This window comes from Phyllostomus discolor, chromosome 4 (genome assembly GCF_004126475.2).
Source record: "Phyllostomus discolor isolate MPI-MPIP mPhyDis1 chromosome 4, mPhyDis1.pri.v3, whole genome shotgun sequence".
Classification (NCBI taxonomy): Eukaryota; Metazoa; Chordata; class Mammalia; order Chiroptera; family Phyllostomidae; genus Phyllostomus; species Phyllostomus discolor.
This window is the reverse complement of record NC_040906.2, coordinates 31,392,755-31,405,602: the sequence shown is the minus strand read 5'-3', so window position 1 is coordinate 31,405,602 and position 12,848 is coordinate 31,392,755. Positions and strand designations below refer to the sequence as shown.

The window sequence follows — 12,848 nt, the reverse complement described above, 5'->3', positions numbered from 1 at the left end:
ATGCTAATAACCAGAATGGGGGAAAGCCAGATGAAGAGAAGCCTTTCTCATTGCCAGTGCATTCAGGTTTTGTTTTGTTTTTTTATTGATTCAAAAAACAAGCTTTGGTACTTGGAAAACAAGTTGGAAAGGAGATAACAGGTGAACAGATGAGGAATTCTTTTCAGATTGAAAAAGGACAATTGATGGGTTTAGGGAACTCATGGGACAAGAAGAATAGTTTGATTTTTAGCATGGAATTTTCCAAAGGGAAAACTTTTTACAGCACTGAAACCTACCAAAGATAAAGGTGCCACAAAGGCTGTTGATGATAAGTAATGGGAGAAAAATAAATGCTAAAAACTTTGAAATATTTACTTTGAAGCCTTTTTTACTTTGGAGCAGAAACTTAACTTTCCTTACAAAATAAAATAACAACATAAAAGATGGCCAACTCCTGACAAGTGTCATTTTTCCCAGAAAAGAAAAACTCTGAAATTTGTTTTATCCTCTCTATTCCACTAAGGGAGGAAATGAAGAAAAAAAGTATCTAATCAAAGGGCTTTCTTATTAGAAAAGGGTTGTCAAGGAACATATATAAAGGACCCATGGACAAAGACAATGGTGGGGTGGGGAGGACTGAATACGGGAGGTGAGGGTAGGCAGGGCAGGGGAGAATAATGGGGAGAAGTGGGGACAACTGTAATTGAACAACAATAAATAAAAAAAGAAATTCTCTCTTTAGGTATAAGGGAATACTAGAATCTTATGAGTATTCTTATAAGTGAGAATAAGAAGTGTGAGCCTCTAGGGCCCCCCAATTTTCTCTGATGAGGAACAAAAACCAATAGGTAAAAGGGCAGAAGAGAAAAAGACTCTCAGTTTGAGAAGCAGGGAGGGGCTTTAGTACCTAAGTATTGAGAGGCAGCTTCTCATACCCCTGTTTTCCAAAGGAAGGAGGTACACCAAGATATTTGTGCCTCATATCATCTTTAGAGAAATACTGACAGTTACTTATGAGTACACACCATAACAGAAATGCAAAACTGAGGTTAACATACTAGCTTAAGAAAATTATGCACCAAAATATTAGTAAATAATCAAGTATTGGCCTCTTTTAACTAAAAAATGCATATCAAAATTAGGAAAACTGATAAATCAGTAGATGGAAAATTTTTAATTACATGTTTTACAAATAAGTTATATGTCAATATGATATCACCACTCACTAGCTTAAATCAAATGTGTTAATGACTATTTGGCCTGTTACTGTGTAGCTTCACTTAAATACAACTATGCTCAAAATTACATTAGTTCATACTGTTTTAAGCAGCATGCCTAAAAAAATGATAAAACTGGAATTCCTTAATCTGTTAGTTCACTGGTTTGAAATCGATGCCTACTCTTTTATATTTGTAGATCCTGACAGGTACATCAAGAGAGCCATAAAACTATACAGAAAAGTGAAGAAGGATTATGTCACATAGAAAGGAGAAATAAAATAATGACAGTGTGAAATAAAACAAGTGATCTTGGATGGCACTTTATTTCTGAGAGGAACCAGGAGAATGCAGACAATATTAACAAATATATGCAATACATAAAAGTAAAGAGAGGAACATATAGCAGGTCCAACAAATTGCAATAACTGTAGTCACTAAGTAGAAAGTGGTTCTCAGCCCTGGCCAGTGTGGCTCAGTTGGTTGGCCCATAAACTGAAAGGTTGCAGGTTCGATTCCTACCAGGGCACATACCTAGGTTTCAAATTTGATCCCCAGTCAGGGAGCATGCAAGAGGCAACCGATCAATGTTTTTCTCACATTGATAATTATCTCCCTCTCTCTCCCTCCCTTGCTTTCTCTCTAAAATCAATAAGCATGTCTTTATGAGGTGAGGACTTAAAAAAACCAAACAGTAGTACTCAGCATGGAAGGACAAAAGCTGCTAACATTTTAGGAATTCATGCACAGAAATAAAAACACAGAATAGAGCTGAAATAGTACCAATTATGACTATTATATCCATTCTTTGGGTAAAATATTGCCCTGCTCCTCTTTTAAGACTATAGAGATTGAGAATAAATTTTAGTCAAAGTATAGGGCCGGAGCCAGCAATTTACTTTTCTGACAATAGGGTATGTTGAAGCATGATATCAGGGTTGGATGGGATGCCCTCCTACAGTCTTTTCTCATCTTTTGATTCTACATTTGAATACTAGCCAAACACTACCTATGGAAAAGACACACAGTATTTTTGTGTATGTGACTCCAATTCATTACTTCATAGTTAAATATAGCATAAATCCAGGAAACACACTCCTACATATGGGAGTTATGTATAAATTTGTTTGAAAATATTGTACTATCATTACTAGCTGACATTTTTAAAAGTAATATGTTTGGGCCACAAAGCTATGACATGAAGGTTGATGATGTTCTTCATAATTCAGATTGACAATAATTCCAGCTTTGACTAGCTTCTCAAAGTAAAACTAAATTCTAAGAAAGTGTATATGTATAAATAATGTATATATGTAATGTGTGTATGCATATAATTTACATGTGTATATATTATATATGTGCATGCATACAATCTATATAGCTTTGTGGAAGAAATACACTAGGGCATCAATTATTATCAAAGGTCCTTATCTAGTAGTACATTATTAATTTTTATTAACAGCCCAGGATGTGTTTAGCATCATGTTTAACATTTTGAAAATGAAAACATTAACTTTTTGTTTGCTATCAAGATAGTGCTATTAAAAGAAAATCTGTAACATCAGTGGATAATAATTTTTATTTACAAAAAAACCTTTTGAAATTTCATTGTGGAACTTACCGTATTTTGCCGTGTATAATGCACATCCATGTTTTTGTGAGTATAATACACAAGATTATTATACCCATTAATAGAATCATAGTATGTAATTATTATATCCATGTATAATGCACATCCTTATTTTTCCTTAAAAAATTTTGGCAAAAAGGTACACATTATATATGGCAAATAGAGTATTAGTCTATTCACATTTTTGAAAACTGAGAATAACTAATGTATTGGGATCCTTGTATGCTAATATATGTTCATATGGCCTACTGGCTCATGAAGCAATTTGACTGACAAGCATTTTCATTATGGTTTTAAAAGAAACACCCTATTTGGCTCACCAGGAAAAAATAGGAGGACTATGTCCTATTATTTCTGCTGCTAGCTAAGCATGGAAGATATTGGGGATGGAGTAAGAGAGGGAAGATATAGGTTTATTAAGGTATGCCAATTATTAGGCTTTCCCTCTTCTTCTGTTTTAAAATTAGGAAGTAGTGAAAAAACTGCAAATTAATGTAAGAATTTTTTATACTACTACAGAAATTTTAGTGATAATACTTAGGATTTGCTTTGTAACTTTTGAACAACAGCTTTTCCTCCCTACTTATTTCCCACTTTTATAATAAGACTTGGTTTTAGAATCATAATTTAAAGTTTCCCTTTGGTATAAGAAATAGTTTTGCTTTTAATGAAACAATTAATGGTCCTTTTAAGAATTAATAACATATAATTGAGTATATTGGTAACATATAAAAAGAAAAGATCAAAAGATTCAAAGATTCAAAGAACACTAAAATCCAGTAGAATATCAGCCCATGTTACGGGATCGTGTCAGAGGTAAACCCTTCTTTCATCAAAACAAATCCCATGTTATATAATATTTGATACCAATGGCTTATGTGGAGGCAGGCTGCAGCTTATCTCAAACATTAGAGAAAAAATTTAATGTAGTCATAACAGTAACATGAAAAGGAAAGAATACTGATCATGGTGATGGTATTTGTAACATTTGGTAAATGTTATAAAAAAGTATAAATACTACTCAAATTTAAAAAAACCATGACAGAAGCAAAATTAAATAAAGAGTAGTGGTAACAAAAAATAGAAAAGACAAAAGCATATTAAGTGACAAAATAAATAGCAAAGCAGAACCAAGTCATTAAGATTAACTATATACTGAAAAGCATGAAAGTACTAAAAATTCTATTAGAATTTGAAATGACTCTTAAATATTAAAAGATAGCAACAATTATGACAAACATAACTCTAAAGGTTAAGAAGAATAACACAAAGCAGAGAAAATGAAAGACACTCACTATTCTCATTGTGGTTATTATTTATGGAATGGATAAAACATGTAGAAAACATCACTACAGTTAGATTAACACATTAAAAAACCAACATGCCACATCTACCTAAATAATTTTGTAGAGCAAGGCTGAAAAAGAAAATCTCATCAAATTTAGACAGTTTATAGTGAAATAAATAAGTATGGTGAGGTATTAAACTAACCCTAAGTTTCACAACGGGCAGCTTCTAGCCGGTTCGTTGAAGCAGGATGTCGGCCACACAAGGATCATTGAACAAGAAATCAGTTGAGCTGGGCTAGAGCTGCCCATTTGTCTTAATAATGAATGCTCCACACTGTCTGTTAAGTAAAGAGAAAGAAATATAGATAGAAAGACTGAAGGGGAAACGTAAGTTAGAGTAAATGAGTGTAGGACATCAATGAATACCTAGTAAATACTTGCAGGATATGTGATACTAATTATACTAGTGTGTTATGAAGTGAGAGGCTAGAGATTAGGATGGGGCCAGAACTCAGGAAAGGTTTACTCACCGCTAAGAGCTTACAATCTATTTTATTTATTTATTTTTGATTTCAAGAGTAAGTTTATTAAAGCTGGGGACAGTGAAACAAGGAAGGGCTTAGGATAGAAGAACCAACAGGAGGGATCCTGGGCAGGGCTGCTTTGGCTAAGTCAGAGAAAAAGGGTCCTGGGAGATAGGTTCAGGGGCTGAGCCTGGGACAAGCTGCCACTGCCCATTGCTCCCCTGGTTGCAAGTCTTGTGGGGTCCCTTAGAGTTTAGGAGATACATACCTAGTGGAGAAGCAGAGGGGGGAAGGAAAGACACAGGCATGCTCCCCGGAGCGACAGTACATGCTGGGTCCTTCATTTTAAAGAGTTTTAAAATCTGGCAGTTTGGGGGAAGGTCTTAGGGGAGGATCTCAATAGAATATTCATCAGCTTTATGCTGTTGCACTAAAATGAAGTTTATTTCCTTAACTTCATCTTTCCTTGGGTGTAACTGGCAAATGGACTAATGGATTTTTGCTATTTCCCAGAGTAGGGTGTTTTAAGCTATATATCCTCTGGTTGGGGAGAAGTCTAAACCATTTATTGTTAAATGTCCTTGGTTAGAGAAGATAGGGTTTTGTGATTTACTAGGTGGTTGCAAACTTTTGCTTGGCTCTTTAACTATCTGTCTCACCTATTCCACTTGTTCTGGATTACTAGCCTGTTTCATTTCACCCTCAGAGACTATCATCTCTGCAATCTTTTAGGAGTGATGAGGGAGGACAATCTCTGTTCAGCAACTGCTTCTTGCTGACAAAGGTTGTGGTCCCCACTTATCTCTTTTTATGGAAGTCTCTCCCTGCCTGATCTAAGGGAGACAAGAGAAATGGGATCCAAGACCGGAACAGAGAGGCTGTTAGCTGATTCTTCCAAAGTAGGGATAGGCCAGAATCCCTGATGCACCATCATCTTGATATGGAATTGTTGTATCATTCCAGAAGTGAAGTTGGTAGATTGCTTCATATTTCATTGACCTCAATTATATAGTCCTGAAAATAAGTCAGTTCCGTTAAATGTTGAGTCTCATTCAGGAGTTGGTGATGCAGATGGGCTCCCAAAGTGAGACCTATATTGTGTAAACAAGCAATCAGATATTTAATAAGAGTATGCCTATGAAAACAGAAGGAACAAAAGGTTAATGATAACAGCAAATTGTAAATCAGTTTCTGAGTCTGTAAGAAGTTAAGAGAGTTTTAGACATAAGGCTCAAGTTTATTTTGTTGGAATGAAATCAAGCAGTGACAATCTGATAAATCCTCCTCATCCTGCAGTTTGAGTATCTCTGGTGATGTAAATTCTGCATGGTTTACATAACATCAGTCACTGAGATTGTTTTAAGTATGAGCTGTTGAAATGATTTCTTTCAAGGTTATCAGGTCCCTTGGCAGTCATTTGCAAGTGCAAAGCTTAGAAATTTTTGTTTTTAGTTCTCAGTAATGCTATGTTAAAGGATGGGAGAAAAGTGAAACATTATTTTGGAAGAAAGTAGAAAAACTTGGGATCCAATTCAGTTTGTAGGTGGAAAAAATAACTTTAACTAGAGTCTAATATCCACAACGGTGTACTGTAGATTCTATTGAAACACACTTTTCCCCCTAATATCACCCTTATTTTTTAAAAGATGTATTTGATTATGCTATTACAGTTGTCCCATTTCCCCCCTTTATTCCCCTTCACCCTGTACCCCTCTCCCTCCCACATTCTACACCTCAGTTCATGTCCATGAATCATACATGTAAGTTCTTTGGCTTCTACATTTCCTACACTATTCTTAACCTTCCACTCTCTATTTTGGACCTACTATTTATGCTTCTTATTCCCTGTACCTTTTCCCCCATTCTCCCCCTTCCCCTCCCCACTGATAACCCTCGACTGTTGATCTCCATTTCTGTGATTCTGTTCCTGTGCTAGTTGTTTGCTTAGTTTGTTTTTGCTTTTTTTTTATATGTTTGATTGTTGATAGTTGTGAGTTGTCATTTTACTGTTCATATTTTTTGATCATCTTTTTTCTTAGTTAAGTCCCTTTAACCATTTCATATAATAAGGGCTTGGTGATGATGAACTCCTTTAACTTGACCTTATCTGGAAAGCACTTCATTTGCCCTTCCTTTCTAAATATTAGCTTTGCTGGATAGAGTAATCTTGGATGTAGGTCTTTGCCTTTGATGACTTTGAATACTTCTTTCCAGCCCTTCTTGCCTGTAAGGTTTCTTTTGAGAAATCAGCTGATAGTCTTATGGAAACTCCTCTCCTTTTCTCTTGCTGCTTTTAAGATTCTGTCCTTATCTTTAATTTTGAGTAATTATGATGTGTCTTGGTGTGTATTTCCTTAGGTCCAGCTTTCTTGGACTCAACTTCCTGGACTTCCTCAAAGTTCTATTTCCTTTGCAGATTAGGGAAGTTCTCCTGCATTATGTTTTCAAATAAGTTTCCATTTGTTGCTCTTCCTCTTCTTCGGATACCCATATGATTCAGATGTTGGAACATAACATTTAAAGGTGTCCTGGAGGTTTCCAAGCCTTTTCATTTTTTTTTGAATTCTTGTTTCTTCACTCTGTTCTGACTGAATGTTTACTTCTTCTTTCTGGTGCACTCCACTGATTTGAGTCCCAGTTTCCTTCCCATCACTGTTGGTTCCCTATACATTTTCCTTTATTTCACCTTTTGTAGCCTTCACTTTTTCTTCTACTTTGCTACCATACTCAACCAATTCTGTGAGCCAGTGTTTTGAACTGTGCATCTGATAGGTTGGTTATCTCTTTGGTCTACTTGTTGTATATTTGTCTGGAGCTTGTGATCTGTTCCTTCATTTGTGCCATTCTTTGTCTCAGTGCACCTGTTATGTAGTAAGGGGCAGAGCCTTAGGCCTTAGGTAGTTGCTAGGGTGGGGCAACCCACTTTGCTGTGTTGTGGCATTTGTATGTGGGGGAGGGGTTCTGAGAGGGAACAATGCCACTTGTTCAGCTCTCTGCTGGCTTTCAGTCACTTCTGCTGCTACCTACAAGCAAATTGGGCCCTTCTGGTGCTCTGATCCCCAGGTAGCTGGTGTTTGTGTACATTCTAGGACCCTGAGGGTCTCCCAATGAGCTCTCCTGTGAGGCTGGTAGTTTCTCCCACTGCTGCAACCCCCAGTTTTATTCAATCAGAGGTTTTGAGGCTTTATTTCCCTGCGCTGAAACCTGGGTTATGCGTTTGTCTTGTTCTCCAGTTGTTCCTCCTGGTTTATCCGTACGCAAATGTGGGATTGCCCAGACCACCAGCCACCGCCTTGCTGTGAGTCCTCTGCCCAGCTGCCCATCTCTGCCCCTCCTACCGGTCTGGATGAATGTTTCTTCCTTAAAACTCCTTGGTTGTCAGAATTTCCATACAGTTTGATTTTCTTGGCAGTTCTGGTTGTTTTTGTTTTTAAATTTGTTGTGTCCCTTCTTTTAGTTGTGCGAGGAGGCACAGTGTATCTACCTATGCCTCCATCTTGGCTGGAAGTCCTTTTTTATCAAAGACAGCCAAATTAAAACTGCTTACTGCATTAAGTCCCAGTTTCCATTTGGCCTAATTATTTGCAATAATCACAACAAGCATAATCATTGATCAGATAAGCTTCTTTAAATCTGCTTTGCTGAATCTAATAAGAAATCTCCAAATTGAACTTTAATTAGCCTCTCAGGGCAAAGAAGCCAAGCCACATAGTTGCCATAAGACTTGCCTGTAATACCTATAGATTTAGGTGAATCAAGTTCTTGAAGTTCCAAAAATGTCTTGAGGTTTCTTTCTTTGCCATCTCATAGGAAAGCAACCTTCATCCTTACTTGAAAGACTGCCCTGAACCCATGTGAATAAGCAAGGTAGCAGACATCTCCAAGGGACTTTTATTTGCTTCCAAAACCAATCTCTTCATTTCTTTTTAAAAAGTAACTACAGTTTTTTTTAGAAAAGTTTTTAATTTTATTTTTATTTTGATTTTAGAGAGAGGAGACAGGGAGGAAGAAAGAGACAGAAACGCTGATTGTCTGCCTTCTGCATGCACCCTGACTGGGGACTGAACCTGAAACCTACTCATGTACCCACCCCACCAACTAAGCCACACTGGTTGGCCAATCTTAATTTCTTTTTTTTAAAAAATATTTTTATTTATTTATTTTTTAGAGAGGGAAGGGAGGGAGGGAGGGAGGGAGGGAGAGGGAGAGAGAGAGAGAGAGAGAGAGAGAGAGGGAGAGAGAGAGAGAGAGAAACATCAATGTGCAGTTGCTGGGGGTCATGGCCTGCAACCCAGGCATGTACCCTGACTGGGAATCGAACCTGCGACACTTTGGTTCACAGTCCACGCTCAATCCACTGAGCTACGCCAGCCAGGGCTCAATCTTAATTTCTTAAAGCTTTTTGGTGGCATCCAGAGTGTAGGCATGTCTCTCTACTTACAATCTATTTTAGACAATCTCTTTTCTAGTGTTACAATATAAACATTTAGTACTAAAAATAAGAAACAGGTTGATAAAGAAACAAGATAAGTTATAACATTCCTTCTATTTTTAAAGACATCATTAGGTGGTTTTTAAAGACATGTTTTTAAAAGGGGAGCAGAGTTTGGCAGAAGGCAATTTAGAAAGCTGTCCAAAACCCCAAATGTATTCTTCAAGCTGGCATTGTAGGGCAGACATACAGAGTAATTCCATATATCTGTATCATCCTGAGATTTTTTTGTGTGTGTGTTAAGATTAGTTTGAGTGAAACAAACAATGTAGTTGCTACTAGCTTTTTTGGTATTTTGGGCATACACCAGCTTCTAATTTAGGGAACCAAGCTGTTCTATGACATATTTTAAATTTTGGATAGGTTCAAATTTTCCGTATTTGTTCCAAGATCTCTAGAACAGTACTTTCTCATAGAACTTTCTATGTTGATGGAAAGGTTCTATATCCACACTGTCACATAACCACATGGGAATCTTTAGCACTTGAAATGTGGCTAGTAGCAATTGAGGAACTGAATTTTAAATTTCCTTTAATTAATCTAAAATTAAAATTAGCTTCATGTGGCTCACGGTTATCATATTGGGAAGAGCATGGCTCTAGAGGTTCAAACTTATCTGCTTTGCTAAACTTTATAGAGTGGCCTGGATTTCTCTGGCCTGTTCAAGATTTTCCAATGCCATTTAACATGGTTTACTGATGTATTCTCAGTGTCTAGAATAATTGCTAGCACATGGTAGGTACTCAGTAAATATTTGTTAGAAGAATAAAATCTGTGGTAATATATACAGCTATCATGCCTAGTCAGCTACTCATAACTTATTGGTAATATGCTTTGATCCTCTCAAGAAAAAAAAAGTGGAGTCGAATTGTTCTAAGTATGTGGAATTGCTCAATATACCTGAAGAGAACAGGAATGTTAGTTTCATCATAGCTCAGAGAGAAGAAATACAAATAGTTGTAGTATATGGATAACTTAGGTTGGTAAGTCTGGGAAAACTGAAAGACGAATATATTTAGATTGTTAAGTATGGGAAAATGAAGGAAGAATATAGAATTTAATGGTAAAAAAATTTGGTAAGGATATAGATAAGAGTTGATGAAAGTGGTTAGAGGCAAAAAAAACTAACTTCAGATAAAAAATAAATTCAGATTTGTATACATGACTAAAGGATGGAAACTGAAGATAGAGAAGTCATGAAGAAACATATAGTAATCTGGCTAGGCAACAACTCCTTAGAAAAGGTATTTGGCAGTGGAAAGACAAATGAATATATTATTCTTAGCAAGTTAGCAAACTGAAAATAATGACAGAACAGTATCAACAGACTGTGTAGCATCAAGAGCTTAGAAAAATCATTGGTATTGTTTGAGAAGATGATGAACAAATGAACATATAAGGTGAGAATCTTGAAAATAAAATTTAAGAAATTGTGTATTCATTTTTCAGTTTGGGGAGGTAATGATCATCTATCCAGGTCTTGTTATTCTAGTGTTAAATTAGGAAGAGAATCAAAGCACTAGGGTCCGGTTCACTATTAAACACTAAAATGCAGCAGAAAACTGGAAAACTCCCTCAAAAGACAGTGTAGAGGGCAAAGAGAATCATGTCATGACTAATAAGGGAGAAATATATTTTTGAAAGAGATACTGAAAGATCAAAGTGAATGCAAGGAAAAAGAGGCACATCTGACAATAAAAGTTTAGCACAGACAAATTCATAGAATTGAATTAGAGACTGTAAGAGGAAAAGAACTAGGACAAGATCACTGGAATTTGGCTATAAGAAGTCATGAACTCTTGGCAGTAAATCTTAGTTAAGTAGTTTGAATAGATCTCAATATTGAAGGAACAATATTTCATATGAAATAAAAAAGGTACCTCCTTTATTCCTTTCCAAAACAGATACATTTAAAATATTATTAGTAGAACATGGAATACAAAATCCAAAAGCTTAATATTGTGTGTTCTCAAAATAAGGGAAGATGTTACCCAAAAAAGTTTAGGAAATAGTTTTGTAAGGGATTAAAATTTAATGAATTGAATCTTATGTCATGAAAAGTAAGATGCTCAAAAATTCTGGGATTGAAGGGAAAATAAAAAAAGTGGAAAAAAAGAAGATAAAAAGCTCATTTGGAGGGAATGACAGACTCAGAATACAAAGAAAAAGTAAATGCTCAAAGACTGAAGACACATAACTGGATACACAAGTAAAATGTGCCACATAATAAGATAGATCCCCCACCATAAAAGAAGTACAAAAATTACTCAGAATATCATTATCAACTAATATCTATTCTTATACTTTAATCAATAAATATCTCAAATTATCTTTATCCACACTTTCCACCACATTGATTAGTATTTTGGCTGGTAAGAAGTTACAGCAAATGTAAATATTAAAACAGGCCAAAGGCTAAGGATATGGTTACATGTTAGGTTAAAAATATAAATATATGAAATATATAAATATAACTAAAGCATTTGTACTATATTTCACATTATACTTTTAGAGGATAGATGAACCTGACAATGGGTTAACCCAAGGTCAGTGCAACTATGGCCTGCAGGTCAAATTTGGTCCATCACCTGTTTTTGTAAATAAAATTTTACTGGAACAGTCACACTCATTGTTTATATTTTATTTATGGTTGTTTTCCATTACAGTAGTAGTGCTGAATAGTTGAAATAGAGACTGTGAGGCTGCAAAACCTACAATATTCACTATAGGACCTTTTACAGAAAGTTTGTTGACCCCTGGTTTAACTTAGTCAGGCAAAAAAGAAATTATCAGGCTGAGAACTTCTGAAATTCTACATAAAAAAATTCTTAATAAGATGTCTTAAATTCAAAGAGTGTATATACTCTATATTGTAGAAATATCACTGGCTTCAAATATATTGGATTCACCTTAAATAAATGAAAGTAAAGATCAGAAATTACAGCTCTGGGTGTAAGGTGGGAACCCACCCTGGACAGGATGCCCTTCTGTTACAGGGTGCACTCAGATCCACACTTGCTCAGACCAACAACATAGACAGGCTAATTCACCTCAACGCACACATCCCTGGGATGTGGAGGAAACTGGAGTACTTGGAGGAAAGCCACACAAACATGGGGAGGATGTGTAAACTGTACACAGTGGCCCTGGCCAGGACTTCTCCTCTTATTGTTATAATGAAGTGGTGATGAAGAAAATGGCATTATTTGAGGACCTGCTGTATATGTTTAAATATATAATAAGTATTTCTGCACTAGTTATCATAATATTTAAGATAAATCTATACTTACTCTTCCACCATCAAAAGTTTAGTTTCTAAGTCTTTACAAAAGCATATGAATTTCCGTATAATATTGAAACTTTGGGACTTCCAGCAAGATGGAGGAATAGGTGGATGCACCGTACCTCCTCGCACAACCAAGATTAGAACAACAATAATTTACAGATAGAATAACACCCAGAACTGATAGAGGATTTATCTGAATGGAAGTCGGACAGCCAAGAAGTTGAAGTAGACCCATATATCCAGACTGGTAGGAGAAGACGAGCCGGCGGGCACGGAGCTGATGCGGGTCGGCGGCGCGCAGAGGTCGGTGAAAATTTGGCGCGAAATCAGCGCGACAGCCATCCGGGGCACAAGAACGCAGCAGTGATCCCTGAGTATGCAAGCTGCGGCTGGCAGACCCAGTGAGGCAGCAATTGTGGACCAGGGCA

The 12,848-nt window shown here is 36.3% G+C and overlaps 1 protein-coding gene across 1 annotated transcript in view; it reads right to left on the bottom strand.

Moving 5' to 3' along the window:
• Window positions 1–3,940: 3,940 nt before the first annotated feature.
• Window positions 3,941–12,848, bottom strand: part of BOLL (boule homolog, RNA binding protein) — a 54,708-nt gene continuing 45,800 nt past the window's right edge. The window contains 1 exon segment of the mRNA XM_028509618.2: window positions 3,941–4,452. Coding sequence (XP_028365419.2) covers window positions 4,345–4,452 — 108 coding nt within the window. The 3' untranslated portion in view covers window positions 3,941–4,344.